The 17,862-nt window shown below is 24.0% G+C and overlaps 1 protein-coding gene across 7 annotated transcripts; it reads right to left on the minus strand.

The window, feature by feature from the left end:
• Positions 1–1,083: 1,083 nt before the first annotated feature.
• LOC129613717 (transcriptional activator protein Pur-alpha) lies at positions 1,084–12,609 on the minus strand. 7 transcript variants are annotated; one of them, XM_055527897.1, is made up of 10 exons: positions 6,784–6,801; positions 6,623–6,674; positions 3,725–3,844; positions 3,585–3,638; positions 3,331–3,449; positions 3,163–3,265; positions 2,335–2,453; positions 2,138–2,259; positions 1,965–2,070; positions 1,084–1,365 (listed from the first exon to the last, which is right to left on the minus strand). In XM_055527897.1, exons 3-10 carry the CDS (start codon positions 3,765–3,767, stop codon positions 1,207–1,209), a joined length of 825 nt encoding a protein of 274 aa, XP_055383872.1. In that variant the 5' UTR covers positions 3,768–3,844; positions 6,623–6,674; positions 6,784–6,801; the 3' UTR covers positions 1,084–1,206. The 7 variants fall into 7 exon arrangements, with proteins under 7 accessions (XP_055383872.1, XP_055383874.1, XP_055383877.1 ...); XM_055527899.1 differs by lacking the exons at positions 6,623–6,674; positions 6,784–6,801 and adding an exon at positions 12,357–12,609; XM_055527902.1 differs by lacking the exons at positions 6,623–6,674; positions 6,784–6,801 and adding an exon at positions 12,357–12,374 and having other exon boundaries at positions 3,725–3,834.
• Between the last annotated feature and the right edge of the window lie 5,253 nt (positions 12,610–17,862).

A 17,862-nucleotide genomic window follows, 5' to 3' on the forward strand; every position in this document is an offset into this window, starting at 1 on the left:
ATATATATACATATATATATATATATATATATATTCATATATATATATATATATATATATATATATATATATTTCTTCAGTTTTGTATTTTCTTCCTTTTTTTGTAATTTTATCAGTTTTTTTTTGTTTTAAGAGCTCTTACTTAAGAACATTTATACCTTAGATATTCATCTTTGTATCTATGATGGTGTTTAATTATTATTTTTTTTTTATTCTTATACATATATATACATATATATATATATTATATATATTTATATTTTTTATATGATATATATACCTTTGTGTATATATATGAATGTGTTTTATGTTTGAATTTTGTAATCATTTTTTTTATTTATTTATTTTATTTTATTTGAATTTCATTTAATTTTTTTACATTAACCTAAATTTATATATTTAATTTTCATACATTTATATACATTTATATACATATATAGTGTATATGTACATATATGCATATATATAAGTAAATATAATTTTTTTATATATATTTTAAGAACTTTTTTCTACATACATCAAATTGAATTGAAAACATTTCTGCTCGAATTTTTTTTGTTTTTTGTTTTTTTTACTTCATTTTTTTTAATAATTTTTGTTCTATCAATTTATATTATATATATATAAATGTATATATATATATATATAATCCTTAAATTAAAAATGTTTTTTTTTTATTTTTCTTTCTCATTAATCAATTTTAAATTTAAAGTAAAATTTATTCATGTATTTAATTTTCATTTTTTTTTTTGTTAAACCATTTATTTTTTTACTTCTTTGCTTATTTTCTTTTTAATTTTTTATATATTTTTTATATACGTAATTGTAAGAATTTTAAAATTTCTATATATATATATATATTAATATATATGCAAATATATATGTATATTTATTTATTTATTTATTTATACATTTTTTTCTTCTCAACTTATTTACTTCTTTTTTTCCTTTTTATTTTTGTGAATTTTACATATAACTACAATACATGTATAAGTTTATATATATATATATATATATCATTTAAATATATTATATATATTTAAATTATGTATATATATATTATTTATAAATATATATATTATTTATATATATATATTGTTCATGTACATATACATACATATATATTTATTCTTTTTTTGTTTTCTTTAAATTATTTTAATTTATTTATATATATATAAATATATTTATATATATATATTATTTTTATTATTTTATATTATTTGAAGATGTTTGAATATTATTTTCGGCAGTGATTGACGAATCGGACGATTTTTTCATTTTCTCACAATAATCAGTTAATATATCACGAAAACGTGTCCAACATTTTTCTGGTACTGTTATTGCTGTACGAAAATTACTTTTAACCTACAAATAATAAATATAACAAAAAGAAAATGTAAAAAGTTTAAATAAAAAAGGAATTGTGTGTAAATCTTAACTTAAACCTATATCAAGAGATTTTTTAAAATATTCGTCGACGTGGGTAGTTATTTTAAGAACTCTCAATCTCTTTTTATGGGTTTCAAAATTAACACTGAGTAGTGCTGAACATGAAATAGTATGAAGGTACAGTGAGAGAGTATGAGAGTGTGAGAAAACAATGATAAAGAAATAATTACGAAATATTTATAAAATCTACATGCGCAAATCTGATGGAAATGACTCCATATATTTCGAAGAAAAATGTCTTATACATTTTAAATTAAAAAAAATCAGTTTTTAAAAAATATTCGATTTATTAATATTATGTATTTTTCATTAACACCTTTTTGGGCGGCGAGATGTCACCTGATTTATATAACAACAGTACCGTATCGAAAACACTTTCCCCTTTTTTATAATTAAAAATTTTAATTATAAATTTATTTTAAAATTGTACACTCTCAAGTCTAAATAAGTCGATTTGATATTTTTATACAAAGGCCGCTTAAAATAGCTGTTGCTAAAATACAAAAATTATTTACCTCACTAATTCGCATATAAATGCCTCTATTATTTTGTCCAATATCAAAATAAAAATTTTTATTATCAACTTTCATATGACGTTCTTCCGGTAGTTCACCTTTAAAACTAAAAATACCAAATATATAAATTGCATTTTATTTATAATTAAAGAAAAAAAAATTATAAATTTTACCCGCCATCACTGGTACCAAATTCTTCTAATAAATCTGTTAATGCATCTCTAAATTCAATCATACCTTGAGCAGGAATAGCAATTTGGGATCTGGGACCACCTCTAGTAATTGTTTGTGATACCTATGTTTGCAATTTTTATTTTTTATAACCGAAATGTTGCAATTTTTGGGATAAAATTTTTGTTAAAGCACTTACCCTTAAAAATCTACCCCTTGCATTCTCTTTCAAGTCTAAATAATACCTTCGGTTATCTTTTATCATCATCTCTGACTTTAGCTTTCCATCTTCTGGAACATTATCAGGATTCGGTGGTCCTATTAAATTTTTTATAATAAAATAAACATTTTGATTTTATTTAGTGTATTCTAAGAATGAAACTACGAAAAACATTTGCAAAATGAAGCAAAAGACAATCAGGTATCAGAAAGATATTGGCAGAAATTCTAAGCCTTGAAAGACCTCAAAAATAAATCGGTCTCGGGATGATAAAAAACATGCTCCTGGGAGCAAGAAATTAAAGATTATCAAGCTAGAGAAAAGCCAAACCTACGACATCAGGGCACTGGCAGAGAACGATGAACTAAGTTGTCCGCCACCATCTTCGACTTCGGGTTTTAAACATTTCTTTGCGATCGAAGGAAGGAATGTACTTAGTTTCGATTCTTTTGAAGTAGTCAGGAGGTGGTAGCGGATAATCAAATGCCAGAACCAGCTCTCGGGAGATTAAGTTTTTAGAAATCTCAGGAGATTTCATAAAAACACCGATTTGTATTTGAATAATGAAGGAGGACGGTAAACTTCTGAAAGTATTGAAGATAGCGGTTCCGGAGAGTGACTGGAAAGTCAGCAAAAAGCAGCAATACAGTCAAGTTACATCTTGCATTTAGTATAAGGTTTCGTACTAGTATAAGGTAAAAGTATAAGGTTTTATACTATGCTACATGTACTTTATCAAAATATAACACTATCATCAATACTGAGTAAAATTAGTATAGCAAACAAGAAAAAAAAAAATTCATTTACCTAGTGAAGCATAATAATCACTGAATGTTGATAAATGATCTCTAAACTCTGCTGCAGTTGATAACGCCAAATACACTTGACTCCGACGTCCATCTGCTCCGATCTAAATTTAAAAAAAAAATCTCTTTCTTACTTAATTTCTATTTAAAAATAAAGAAATTTCCTTACCTCTGCAACTTTTATAAATCGTCCTCTTCGGTTTTGCTTAACATCAAGATAAAATCTTTTTGATTGAATTTGAAGCATTTTAGTAGCTAGTTCTTGCTCTGTCTGCTGGCCCTGCTGACCTTAAGAGTATAAATCAAATTATTTTGAAAAATATTTTTCTTTGAAAAATAACTTTAATTTTGAATTTAAATTTTTTTTAAATTTATCAATTATAATAATATTATTATATGTAGTAATCAAAAAAATATATTTACTCTTGCCAGATTCGAATTCACCACCGCCTCCATCCATTCCTTGAACATTATATTCTATAAAATTAAAATTAATAATATAATAATGGCTTAAGTCGATTATTGAAAAAAATAATTATTTTGTATATTTTATGTAAACATACTTTGTCCGGAAACTCCTTCGTCACCGCTGCCGATATCGGACATCGCACCTCCAACCTACACTAAGCCACTTGCACCGTAGCTCCGCGCGTAACTCAATTTTTTGATTTTTCTATAATTTCCTTTTTGTATTGTATTTATATATGTATAGGTGCAATTATATTTACGTCAATTTTTTTTTTAGCAATTTGATTTTTCAATTTTATTAATTTTAAAAAAGTTAATTTTATTTTTTTTTAATTTATCATATTTATTATATTAGCGGCCGTGTTAACAAAGATTTCCAAAAAAGAGAAAAACAGATAAATAAATATTTATTAATTAAATACTAAAATTTTTTAAAAAGTATATAAATATATTTAAATATTAAGTAAAACCAAGCACATGAAGTTCGATTATGCCTTTTTTTACTATTTTTTAAAGGAACAACCTTTTATTCTTCTAACTTTCCTAAATAAACGACTATTTATTTGGACTATTGTTACTATTACTATCGAACCTGTGGGTTGATAACTGTTGCCATTACTGGCAGCTACTGGTATTTTAGAATTAGAAACTATATAGCTCTTGTAGAGTTGACAAATATGCTGTCGATAGGGCCGAAAATGTTATTGGTACTTTACGGCAACAGTAAGAATACATTAATCTCGATATTTTTTTTTTATTATATACGTATTTTAAAGGTATACTTCATAAAAATTCAAGGATATAATTAGAAAAATCGAGATTTTCAAGGCGAAAATCGAGATGGTGGAAAATTGTTAAAATCTATAACTGAAACCGAGATATCTGGCAATCGTATAAATAATGCTTCAACTTATAAAAAAGCTAATAAAAATTTCAATTTTTTTTATCCTTTTTCAATTTGATTTTTTTGTAGATAATTAGATATTTCTCTTGTAGAATTTCAGCAACACTTAGAGTCTATTTTGTATAAAATTCTTAGAGCTACTACATTGTTTGTTGAACCATAAAAATTTTGATTATGGTTTGTAAAGAAGCCTACTACATTATCGTTTAAATAACTTTTATTATTATACCAAAATTTATTGCATACTTTTAGGAAAGAGCAAAAAAAAAAAATTTGACGCGTTAACAAAATGAGTTACGAATGAATTGGACGGTTTAGTTAGTGAGTTAGTAAATTACACTATTTAGTGGCAAGACATTTACCGTTACCTGTTCGCTTTTAAAAAAAATTTGGAAAAGCTTACAGTTTCGGATATATAAAGTGCCGGAATTTCAAATGCTTTAAATTTCGTTAAGCGTCAACTTGAAAGGGAGGGTGGAGGAGAGGTTGAAAACAAATTTCTTCTAAAGAACTTAGACTTTATTTATTAGTGTCTAAAAGTTGGTAAAATTTCAAACTTCTACAAATTACCATATTTAAGATTCTAAAAAGAAAAGTGTTTTACTTTATTTAAGGAGATTTAAGCCTTTTAATGATTAATTTTGTTGACCCGTAAGCAGAACACTATCTTCTTCTGCTCATGGAATTTAAAAAATGTTTGTAGTTTCGTTACAATAAATAGTAAAAAAATAATATTTTTAGGATTTGAAAGTATGTATCTTTTGTAAAGAAAAATTTTCTTCTAGAAAAATAATTTTTGTACTAGAAAAATAAGTAATAACTAGATAAATCTATATTTTGCATATAAAATTTAAGTTTTGCATCCTAAAAGTTTTGTAAAGAGACACACATACGTATACAGACGGAGAGTCAAAGTGAAACTTTATTAGTTAGCACTTTTTTTTCTAATATTTGTTTTGCAAAAGTGCTCTAAAAAGAATATAAATTTTATGTCTGCATTTCTGTTAACATACACATATACATACAGCATGTACGTTTTAAAATATGAAAAAATTATTTTAAATATTATAAAAATTTTAAAATTTAAAATTATGCAAAAATATTAATCAAATGGGTAGATATAACACTCTTATATATTTTAATATTTTTGGTCAGGTAAATTAATTTATATACATAATATGTACATATATGAACAAAGGTAATAAAAAAAGTGCATACATTATGCTTATATGCATAATATATGTATATATGCATGCAATATATTTAATATACATTTATCAAGTAAAAATTCTCAAAATATGGTTAGGTACCTAATGTTATAGTTAAATATCTACATAATAAATGTATGTAGGTATACCTACAAACATGACCTAAAACAACACTATATATATATATATATATATATATTACAGAATTATATACACTATGTTGACTACAAAAAAAAAAATTCTTTTATTATCCTTGCAAATTATTGTCTCAATAATTTCAATTAAAAATATGGGTAATTAAGAGCACATTGTTATATATATGGATATGGCACTAAAAATATATATAGATTCTTCGTTAACACACTCTAACAATAAGGTTCAAAAAATAAAGAAGTTTTTCTTTAAATTTCAAAATTACATATATATACATATAAATGTATGTATGAGCATATTATCATGTTTTTTTAACTTTATTAAATCTATACCATTATCATTCTATACTCTAGTTAATTTTTTTAATAAAAAAATGGTATTATGTATACTTGGTAATTATTCAGAATCAAATATCACATCATTTTAGAATCACCTTTGTTTTTTTTTTTTAATAATGTGTACATATGTACATACAATACATATATTTTACTATAAACCAAAAAAAAATTAATATTATAATTTTTTCTCTTTTTATAATCACGATTTCAATACCATAGGGATATTGTATACGAAAACATATTGTATGTATGTATGTATGTATGTACATATGTACCACATATGATAATTTTTTTTTCTGCTATGTTACAATTAAATATTAAAAAATTTTTAATCGAAAATATTATATACTGAATATTGTATAAATTTTAATTAATAATATATTGTCTTACTATATATATGTATTTAAATTTATTTACTCATTTGAAGAATTGTGTAAATTTTCTATAAAACACAAAAAAAAATAAGAGAATATAACAATAAAATTTACAAAATAAAAATAAATTATATTTTATTAAAAATGAAAAACACAAATTTTTGTAAAATTACACACATTATGCACGCAAACATTTTATGCATATGTATATTTTTTTTTTAAATCCACTTAAATGACATTTGTTAAAATTTTGACAGATACATAGGAGTCTAATCCAATATATATACAAACATTTGCGTGTATGTACATATGTGTAGTTTACACATGGCGATTTTGAATCTTTTTTTTTGCTTGTTAATTATTATGGTATATGTGTGAATGCATAGGCATATTTTATGTTTGTATATACATATATAAATGCGCCTTCTATAAATATATATAGATATGTAAATTTTATTTTAAAACAAATATAAACTAAACATTTTCTTTATTTTTGTACTTTTTACATATGTACTTTCCTTTTTTTTTTTTGTTTTTTTAGATGATAACACACTCACTTTTTAACTGATATACATACTTGTACATATATATTAAAAACTTATACTATTCATATAACAGTGTAATTGTATATTATATATACATATATATATATATATATATATATATATATATATATATATATATATATATATAAATATACAAATTTATTAATAAAATACTTTAATTTTTTGTTATAATTATAAATTTATTTAAAAATTTATTAGACTTTAAACATAATATTAATAAAAAAAAATAACAAAAGAAAATAATTTTGTAGCAAAATTTACCTTGCCCTATTTGTTATATATATGTATACTAATATGCTAGTCATGTCAGCCAGTGTAATATTTATATGTCATGTAAAAAAAAAAATATATAAAAAAAAAATTTTTTCTTCCAACTATATTAAAATCTATTCTAGTAGTTGTGTGTAATTTTAATCTCTTTTTTTTTTACATTTGTTTTTGTCTTTTTTGTTTTTGGCTTTTTATAACATTTATAGCTGTCAAAAGCAATGTGTTATATTTATGTATAACACATAATATGTAACGCGCGCGCTCTGTCTTTACAAAATTATGCAAGTTAAAAGTTTTTTTGTTGTCATTTCAAGTTCTGCCATTAGTATGACAGTAGTACAATATATGCATTCATGACATTACAAGAATCATGACAGTCCATAACCATTATTTTATTTTATAATAAAGCAAAAGCAACAAACATATTATGTATTTCTCTTTTAATAGTGGACAAAATGCATTTTATATAAGTAAATAATATGTATGTATATACACGTACCTAAATCTCAAAAATATTTATTATGACTGTTATATATTATACTGTTATATGAAATGAAAAAGCAACGTTAATGTGTGTATACAGGTTGATTCGATATAGAGAACAATATTACATTATCATTGTTTAGGGCATGAAAAATTGTTAAAATTATTTTTTGGAACTTGAATTGCCAAATCTCAACGGTTTCTGAGATACAGGGATTTTAATGAATTTTCACGAAATTTTTACTTGCTTTATTGCTTATTATTCGAAAAGAGATAGGAGGTTCATAAAATCAATTCTTCGAAAAGGTGGTACAAAATTTGTAAGCAAGATATTACTTACCAAAAAAATCCTACGAAATTTTTTTTTAAAGAATTTAGGCCAGCTGCTTAAATCTTAAATTAAATCATTATATGACTTTTTTTAAAACTCGAATGTTTGGTATTCCGAAAATATCTTGTTTTCAAGCCCCTTGCTGAATTTTTTTTACATTTTCAAGAACTGTTTATATGAACCTTCTATCTTTTTCAGAATGGAAGTTATAAGCAAAAAAGCTGGACAACTAGAAATTTTATGAAAGTTCGCTAAAATCCTTGTATGTCGGAAAACGTTGATAACTAATTCACATCAAAAATTTTATCCATTATTGATGCTCTAAAACCATGTCTTATAATATTGTACTCTTTGCTGAATCACTCCGTATATATATGTTCATATACTAGTTTTAAAAAAAATTGAAGCTTTTTTAATATCTGATTTTATCATTATATAGCGTCAAATATCATTTTATAGCATAACTACACACACACACATGTTTTTTTCACATCAAAGATAGCATTTTTTGTATAAATGTGTATTTTAAAAAGATATAAATTCAATTTAGAATCAGAATCAGATACTTCGGTTGTGGAATTCGAGAGACAAAGAGTAATTGAAAAAAAATATTTTTTGAGGTAACTCTCTCAAAAAAAAGTATTGCGAAGTGAAACGAACAATTGAACTTGAGAGGTTAGAGCAGCAATCACTTATTGGAAAAAAATTAAATGTAAAAATTAATGTTAGGTGTGTGTATATTGTAAATACATACATCTCATATAATATAAAAATTGGTACTTGGAAAATTACTTGAAAATACTTGGTGACTAAAAAATTGAAGTACACCACAATGGAAATGCTCTGATTGTAGTATGTATACTCCTACTTGGTGTCTTACCCATTACCAGTACTCGTATTCGTTTTTCTTTTGTTTTATGTTTGCTTTCCTTTCATATTGTCTAATATAAACCAATATATTTAGCGCGCTAATTGTGCTTTGCTACGAAAGCTACGAAATGCAATTTCCAAAAGAGCATGGTTTATGGTACATTGATTGTATAACGATCATATACTCAATCTTACGATTTTTTCAATAATATACCAAATTATCACATTTGCCAAAATTTCATATGGCGAATTCTTGATACGTAATAAAAAGCCTTGCATATTAAATTTTTTGTTTTAATTCCCTTCGCTCTCCGCCTTTTTTCCTAGTTTCTCATAAGCAAGCCGTGCAGTAATAGATTGTAACATATGGTGTATTGAATAATATGTATATAGATGCCTATAATATAAATTTTCTGTAACAACATGCATGTATTGATATACATACATACACACATAGGTATTTAATATTATCATAAAATATTATACGTATATATAATTAAAATTATTATAGAATTTTTTAAGATTTCATAAAAACTTTTATTAATGGAAACTGCTAGTTTATGTATATTGTGAAAATTATACCCGATCCTTTATGATTTTTTTATTTTCTCTTGAGTCTCATTTCATAGTTCTCGACTTATATCAATACATTTCAAAAGTGTGTATGCGAACATATAGTAGCGAACTGCAGTTGTACCGCATTCTCTGCATAATTTCTGAAATCAGCGCATTATGCAAAAAATTTGATAGGCATCATCAGGTGTAATAAATATATCGAAGATCCTTACTCTCTTACAATAATTGTTGTTATACATAACAAATTTAAAAAAAAGGAATGAAATCTAATTTTTAACCCCTTTTTAACTACAGGAATTATTGCAGTACAGATGATTGTGCCAAAAAAAAATTGAAATTTGATTTTTGTAAGCAACTCTCTTAGACTGAAATTTACTTTATTAACAAATTATATACAGTTTAAATTCTCTTCTTTATTTCTTAATATGTGTTCTCATAATCTCATCACATATGGCTAGGTGATAACTGCGCGATGGCAAGGCAATGATGATGACGGTAACAATACTAAGAGTAAGACAACGACAAAATGACATTACATTTTGCTAATATAATATCAAAAGAGAGAGAATTTGCTTATTATACATATGTGTATGTATTCATAAAAGAAAATTGTTATTGTATAAAGGCGATGGTTATTCTGTAAATTCTACATTATATTTACAAATACAATTATTAACAGCGGTACCAAAATCAGAAATTTATCTTCAAAATAAAATGTTTTTTTGTAATAAGTTTTTTGTGCGGTAATGGACATGATACGTTAGTAACACTATTCCATCCATAACAAACCAAAATTTTTGATATTCTCCGATGTAATTAATTCTACATGTTATATTAAACGTTTTGGCGGCGCAATTAACTAAATGCATATGTACACGACTAATAACATCATATTATATGTATGCCATTTTGTGCATGTCATTAGTTTTTCTTTTTGGTTGAACTGATTTGAATTGAAATCTGGACATTTTTTTTAACGAACTATCTAAAATGGGCGCGTAGTGCTTATGTGAAAATCTTGTTATACCCGTTTACACATTTTAAATCAAGTGACTAAAATGACCTGTACTCCAATTGGAATTCGATCCCGCATTGGAATTGTTGATTTTGATAACGTACCGCATTTTTTTTTCTAATTTTTTGGTTGCTTTATTTTCTAATCAAATTTCAATTTTTATTCATTTATTTCTCACAAAATGTAATTTCACGAATTTAAAAATTTAACAAATATAAAGTTCTTTTAGGTGGAATAATTGAAAATGTAATTTCTACTCTCGATATATGGTTGGTGGTCAGTTAAAGCTTCTCACAATATAATCTGAATCTTATTAAATTAAGTAATAATATGTTGAACTCCTCCAGAGTATTCAGTTTGGTTTTCTAGATTTATAAACTGTTGTCAACTGTTTTAAGAAACCCAAAAGTTTCACAAGAAACAGATATAAGTCTCATTTTTTTTCTTCTTCCTTCAATAAGGATGGGCAATATCAACAAATCTTTCGCAATATCCACTTATTAAAATTCTTTATCCATATAAAATCCACAGTTTAATTTTTTCGTTACATGTAGTAAAAAAAATTATGCCCACATTATATATATATATATAAATATATATATATATACATATACATTTAACAAATTTTTGACAATTCGTAGTCTGTCAAATACGATATATGTTTGTTCAATTCACCGTTACCTTATGCATATACATATATACATATATGCCTACCTATACGTATATTCTACGTTCTATATGCGCGACGTAACGTATTGAATTATACAGCCTCATTATATGTGAAGATATCGAAGGGTTCATGAAAATTCGTTATATTTTTCTTTTTTTTTTTTGGTTATTAAATCTTCGAAAAGTAGGTATTTTTTTTTTGGGTTAATCTAATTTGGCAGCACTATATTTGGTACTATATGTAATATTATGATATTAATATAATTTATACACACTATATATAATATATTTTATTTGTATTATATACATATTGATACTAATATACATATGTAAACATATATACTTAATATATGTATGTTTACATATTATATATATGTATATATAATATGTATATATTTATTATCATATATATATTTTGTATATATATATATATATATACAAAATTAGCACATATATGCATATCACAGATTGTTTTTTTTTTTTTTAAATTCCAATATAACTAATGTTTTGGGTGGAATATTTGAAATAATATAGGAAAACAAAAAGAAATTAAAAAAAAAAAACAGAACAATATTATTATTACTCAAAGGTCACACTATTCTTATGTATGTGCTTTTATATACTAGTATATTTAGAAACATTTACTTTTACTATGTTTTTTTTCTTGTGTTTTTTTTTCTTTTGTTTGATTTTTTTTTCATACAATTATTAATTTCGACTTATTTTTTCGATTTTTTTCGAATTTAGAAATTTCGATTCTGTAATTTTTTTTTTTGTGTTTTCTTTTTTCTCAATTTCTTTTATAATTTTAAATGAAAAGAAATTATTATTTAAGAATTAAAAAAAAAAAAAAGATTTTTTTCTGAAGGTATAACAGTTTTCTCGTCTTATTCCTTTTTCTCTTTTTTAACTGTGTTAACCAAAAATAATAAATTCGAATATTTTAAATAGCCTTTTTTTTTGTTTGAACCTTTTGTGTGAAAATTGAATTTTGTTTTTTTTTTTACATTTTTGACTTAATATTTTTTGCTTTTTATTTTTAATTTGGATTACTTAATTTTTATTCCTCTTGTAATTAAATTTTAAATAAAAAATTTTATTTATCGTTGTATTTCATATTTTGTTATTTTCTTGTTTTTATTCTTGTATATAATAAATAAATATATTATTTCTTATTATTTTTATTATTTTTTTTTTCTTTTAGTTTTTTACACCATTATTATGTTCTGTCAATTTTTCATTTTTTTTTATTATATTTTTATCCTTGACAGATAAATATTTAAAAAAAATTTTTGAAATATGTATTTTTCATATATATTGTACACATACAAACACTAACTAAATCGCGTTTTGTATCTCGTCGTATTGTATGGATATTTACATACATTCATACATATTTTTTTCTATTCGTTCATATTTTATTATTGTACGAAATGTGCATTAATACAGCGAGCTCCGCGCTCGTATTTTAGATTTGTATGTGTATGTGTGTGTGTGTATTCATTTGTGAAGCTATATTGAGTATATATATTGATAAAAATAAAAAATAACAGTTTATATGACGGATGACAGAAATGCAGGCCTGGACATTAAAGAGAGAGTGACAGTTCACAGCTGACAAATTTAAACGTATTCTTATGGGATTGGGAATTATAGAGGGCTCTTTTTAACATTGTTAATCTCCTGCTAAAGTTGATCTTTCTTCAAATTTTCAATTTGTTAAAAATGTTAAAATTCAATCTTTTTCTACTTTACTTACATTCTTAAAGTTCTGTGTTATTAAAACATTAAAAAATTGATTTAAAAAAAAAATACCTTCCCGATTCTGTTCAATTTTTAAGATTTCAATGAATACTACACTATACAAGGAAAAAAACTAGTGTAATTTTTTTTCTCGATGTATTAAGTTGATTTTTGTGCATTTTTTCAAATTTGATAAAATGTACATTTGATAATAACAAGCTTGCTATTATTCATACCGCTTATATATAATTGCATATATAGTGGCTCCCATTCGTATTCGTACAGCGAAGCAAAATGTACAATTTGAAATTTTTTTGCAAATGAATTCGTACAATTTTTTCTTAATTTCATTTTTTTTTACAAAATTGGTTATTTATCATTAAAATTAAATCAAAACAAAGAAAAAAAAAAATTATTTTTGTTAAATGTAATTTAATTTTTAATTTTGTTTACTACTATTATTAAATAATAAAGCTTGATTAAAATATTTACAAAATATATTTCACATTTTCTGTTTTATTAAGTAGAATAAAAATATGATTGCTGTACGAATACGAGTGGGAGCCACTGTATATCTATATATTTTTAATGTGATTAAATTAATATGCTTCATAATTCATAAAAATGATTGCATGTGTGTATTTTTATTATATTAAAAGTCCACATAATTCTTATTATGTATGTACATATGTGATTTTAGCTATATTAGGAACTATTTTGTTTATTGAACATTTTTAGTAAGTCTAACACTTATTTACCTAAACTACCGTATTATGAACATCAAAAATACAAGTTTCTTTATAATATTTTTATTGTGTTTTTTTTAATATAGGGGACGCTTTTTTATAATGATTATAAAATTATAAAAGCGCTGTCCTAATTATAAAACTTAAAATGAAAATAGGCAAAAATTATAATTTTTCCAAAAAAACAAAAAAAAAAAAATGATTCTTCAGAAATGTCATTTTACCAAAAATTCATATGCAATTTTAACAAATGCATTCATAGAAAAAGCAGTGTCCAGGTCTTGATTTTTTATAGTGTCAAGATTTATATTCACGTAATATATACATTCATGTGTGTGAGTGCAAAGAGTATACGCACACATACACGCAGCCCAATGGATATTTGGATACAAAATATGCAAAAATACAAAAAATATATACTTATTATGTAATTAAAAAAAAAATTAAATTTTTTCGGTGACCAAAGAATTAATAAAAAAAATTATTGTTTTCTTTTAACAAGCGCCTCTTGTTAACATTTAAATGTTGTTCGCTTTTATATATACATATATGTATATATACATGCATATATGTATGCACACACATTACACATAAAAGACCAAAAGACAGTTTAAAAGTAGTGATAATAGAGAGGATGACAGTTTGCAAAGATAGTTCACACGCGTTTATAGCACTTTTCCAAAAAATTTTTTAAAAAAAAAGTGCTTATTAGTTTTACTCTGTCCGTCCAATCGTCTGTCCCTCCGTCTGTTCGTGTGTCTGTTTATAAAACTTCTACACCTTTGAAGATAGAAAGCTGAAATTTTATATGTGCTAGAAACTTATTTTCGTGGAATAAAATTTTTACCTATCTCCCTCCCGTTAAAAGTTATCCACCTACCCCCCCCCCCCCCCCAAATCCCTAAAAACACAATTTTTCAACTATTTATTTTAGTATTTTTTAAATTTTTCAAACGCTGGCTTGCTTTACTGCGGCATACTATACTTGAACTTTAAAAAAACAAAATGGCCGCTAAAATTGACCGTTATCTAAAATTTACCGTTTATTTACCATTTATTTTTTTCAAATTTCTGATCACGTTTTTCTTCTACACCGTACGTTGTAGTAGTGTAAAATCTATTCACATCTATTAGACACTAATAAATAGTTCATTTCATTAGAAGAATATTTTTTTCCACCTCCAAGTCATCGAATCTCGAAATTTGTAAGGAATTTTTGCAGGAAGGTAAAGGTAAACTCCATGCCATTAAAAAATATAAATATTTTTCTTAACTCACACAATTAACCCTTAAAATCGAGCATTATGTTAACCCTAATTAAATTAATTTTTGCTTTATTTCAAAGACTGCATATTTGCATCATCCTAAATATATGCAATCCTAGAAATAGTTTCGCATATGTATGAAAATAATTTTAATAGACTATTTAAAAGAAGTACTTTCACTTGTTGAAGGGAAAATATAACCTATCTGTAAAGTAAGTTCATAAAATTCTACAAATTATTGTAAAAAATATTTATTGTTTAATATTAATTTATGAGTGAAATAAACGAAACAAAAACAATTGGAGCATTACTAAAGGGATAGGAAAATTCAATTATTTTTGCAAAAAAACAAAAATGATGCACATATGTGTTGTGTTAACCTCATTATTTTCAGTAGGTTCTAAGATGTCTTGCGGTAGTAACATTCTGGATCTGGCAAATGAAAGCATTCGCCGATCATAATTTAAAATGTCATTCGATTAACCTAGCCATTCGCTTCACCAATCATAATAAATGTATAAATTATCGACTTATTTTCAAAAAACCCGAACTTAAATGCACTGAAATGCAGTGCGCATTTCACAAATGTCGTATTCTTGTAATATAGAAGATTTAAGTATAAAATACTTAAATACTTAAGATTGTATAGTCAAGCGTAATAGTATTGCAGTTATGACACAATGTGTTACACAGGGAACTAAATATTGACCAGTAAAACAATATTTGACGCGATTGTTAATTTATTGCAGTTCGACGACTACTTAAATTTACAAAAAAACCCAAACGCACGAATGAGCACTTTATGTAATATTTTATATGTTTTAAATATTTTTTCATAGTCATAACAGGATTGGTGGGTATATGTAGATTTCAGGTTATAGTGCAACAAAAAAGTCCTAATTTTTAAAATATTATGTGATAACGGTATATGAAATAAAAGAAAGTCACTTTTTTCAGGTTAAATTTTGTACCTTATTTTTGTTTTTATATTTTATTACATTCATACACAGAAACATTCACAAATATTTTTTTTGTTTTCTTTTTATAATTTTTAATTTTTAAAAAATATATAATTCAAATATTTTCTCTTTTTTTGCCATTAAATTGCAACCGGCAAATTTTATTCTTTTTTTTTTTTATTTTTTAACTTAGTTTTTATAAACATGTATTTATATATGAATATATATACGTATATATATAAGGTTATGAATATGTTTTACTTAATCATATCTTGAAATTTGGTGTTTTAGTTTTTGTTTTTTTTTTCTATATATTTTTACTTTTAATTCTTAGAAAATCCTTATAATTTAAAAACGTTTAAGTTATATATAATTTCATATTACTGATATATATATATACATATATATATATATATATATGTATATATATATATATATATATATATCATATATATATATATTATATGGATGCACATAATAATACTATATGTTTAAGAGCACATTTACGTAACATACATAGTTTTGTAAAATACGCTTATTTGCAAAACACATATGTATAAGCAAAAGTCCTTTATATATGCATTTTCCTATTTTGCCTACATGTGATTTTTCTAATCAAATAGGAAATGAATAACTTGCACAATACCGGATATATATGCACAAAAACCTTCTACCGAAGATAGGATACATATTATAAGTATGTTCGACTGTATATGCATTATATAGCGCTTTAGAACAGCAATAAAAAAAATTAATGTTTAAACTGCAAAGTTGCAATCATAAATATAAAACGTATATGTTTTGTATTCAATTTAAAAAAATGGGAGCCAAATCACAACATTTACATGGAAAAAAATAAACTTCAAGTACGTTGGCGGGATAATTGCTAAATTTTCAAAAATTATTTCTTTGACATAGTTCTTTTAGTACTCGTACTCTCATTAGTATGAGTTTTCTGCAAATTTAGTACTATAGAGAAGAACTGATGTATTATCAAAAATAATTATGTATATAATAGTTAAAACTGCGCTGTATTCATTATTTAAAAGGATGTACTACATACTAGTTTTACAACTAAATGCGATGTCAGAATTAAATTACAAAATTTGTTATTTTAGTAATATTCTCATCTTAATATACAAAATTCAATTGCTATACTCGTATTTACTTATTTATATGTATATATATATAGCTATTATTTTATATTGATAATTAATTAATATATTGATTATACTACATACATTAGTACTGCACAAGTTATTTTTACCATTACACATTAAATTTTATATTCATTATGTACATACATACGAATATATAGTAAATATAAAATATATAAAATAAAAACTAAAATTAACGAGTTAAATTAATAATTAGCAAAAATCGGAGGCTGATTTTCTAATTATTAATTAAGTCGTACAACTTGTCATACATAAAATATTTTAAGGTGTAATCGATAGTGTAAAATACCCGCGTTCAATCCTTTTCTTGCAATCTTTATATTCCAGGTTAACAAAAGCGCATTGTAACTTTTCATTTTCCAAACAACTGATGTGTATAATATCTTGTTTGATTAATGTTGAAAAAAAACCAATAATTCAAAAAAATCTAAATGTCACATTATAAACAATACCAATTGCTTGTCTAAAATATTTTTAAAATTTTTTGGAATTGTATTAAAAAAAAATCTTTGTTTAAATTGGAAAATTTTTGAAGAGAACAACTACCTAATTTTATTTGTCGATGCAACATGTATTGTTATCGAA

This window comes from Condylostylus longicornis, unplaced genomic scaffold (genome assembly GCF_029603195.1).
Source record: "Condylostylus longicornis isolate FDR11 unplaced genomic scaffold, ASM2960319v2 ptg000091l, whole genome shotgun sequence".
Classification (NCBI taxonomy): Eukaryota; Metazoa; Arthropoda; class Insecta; order Diptera; family Dolichopodidae; genus Condylostylus; species Condylostylus longicornis.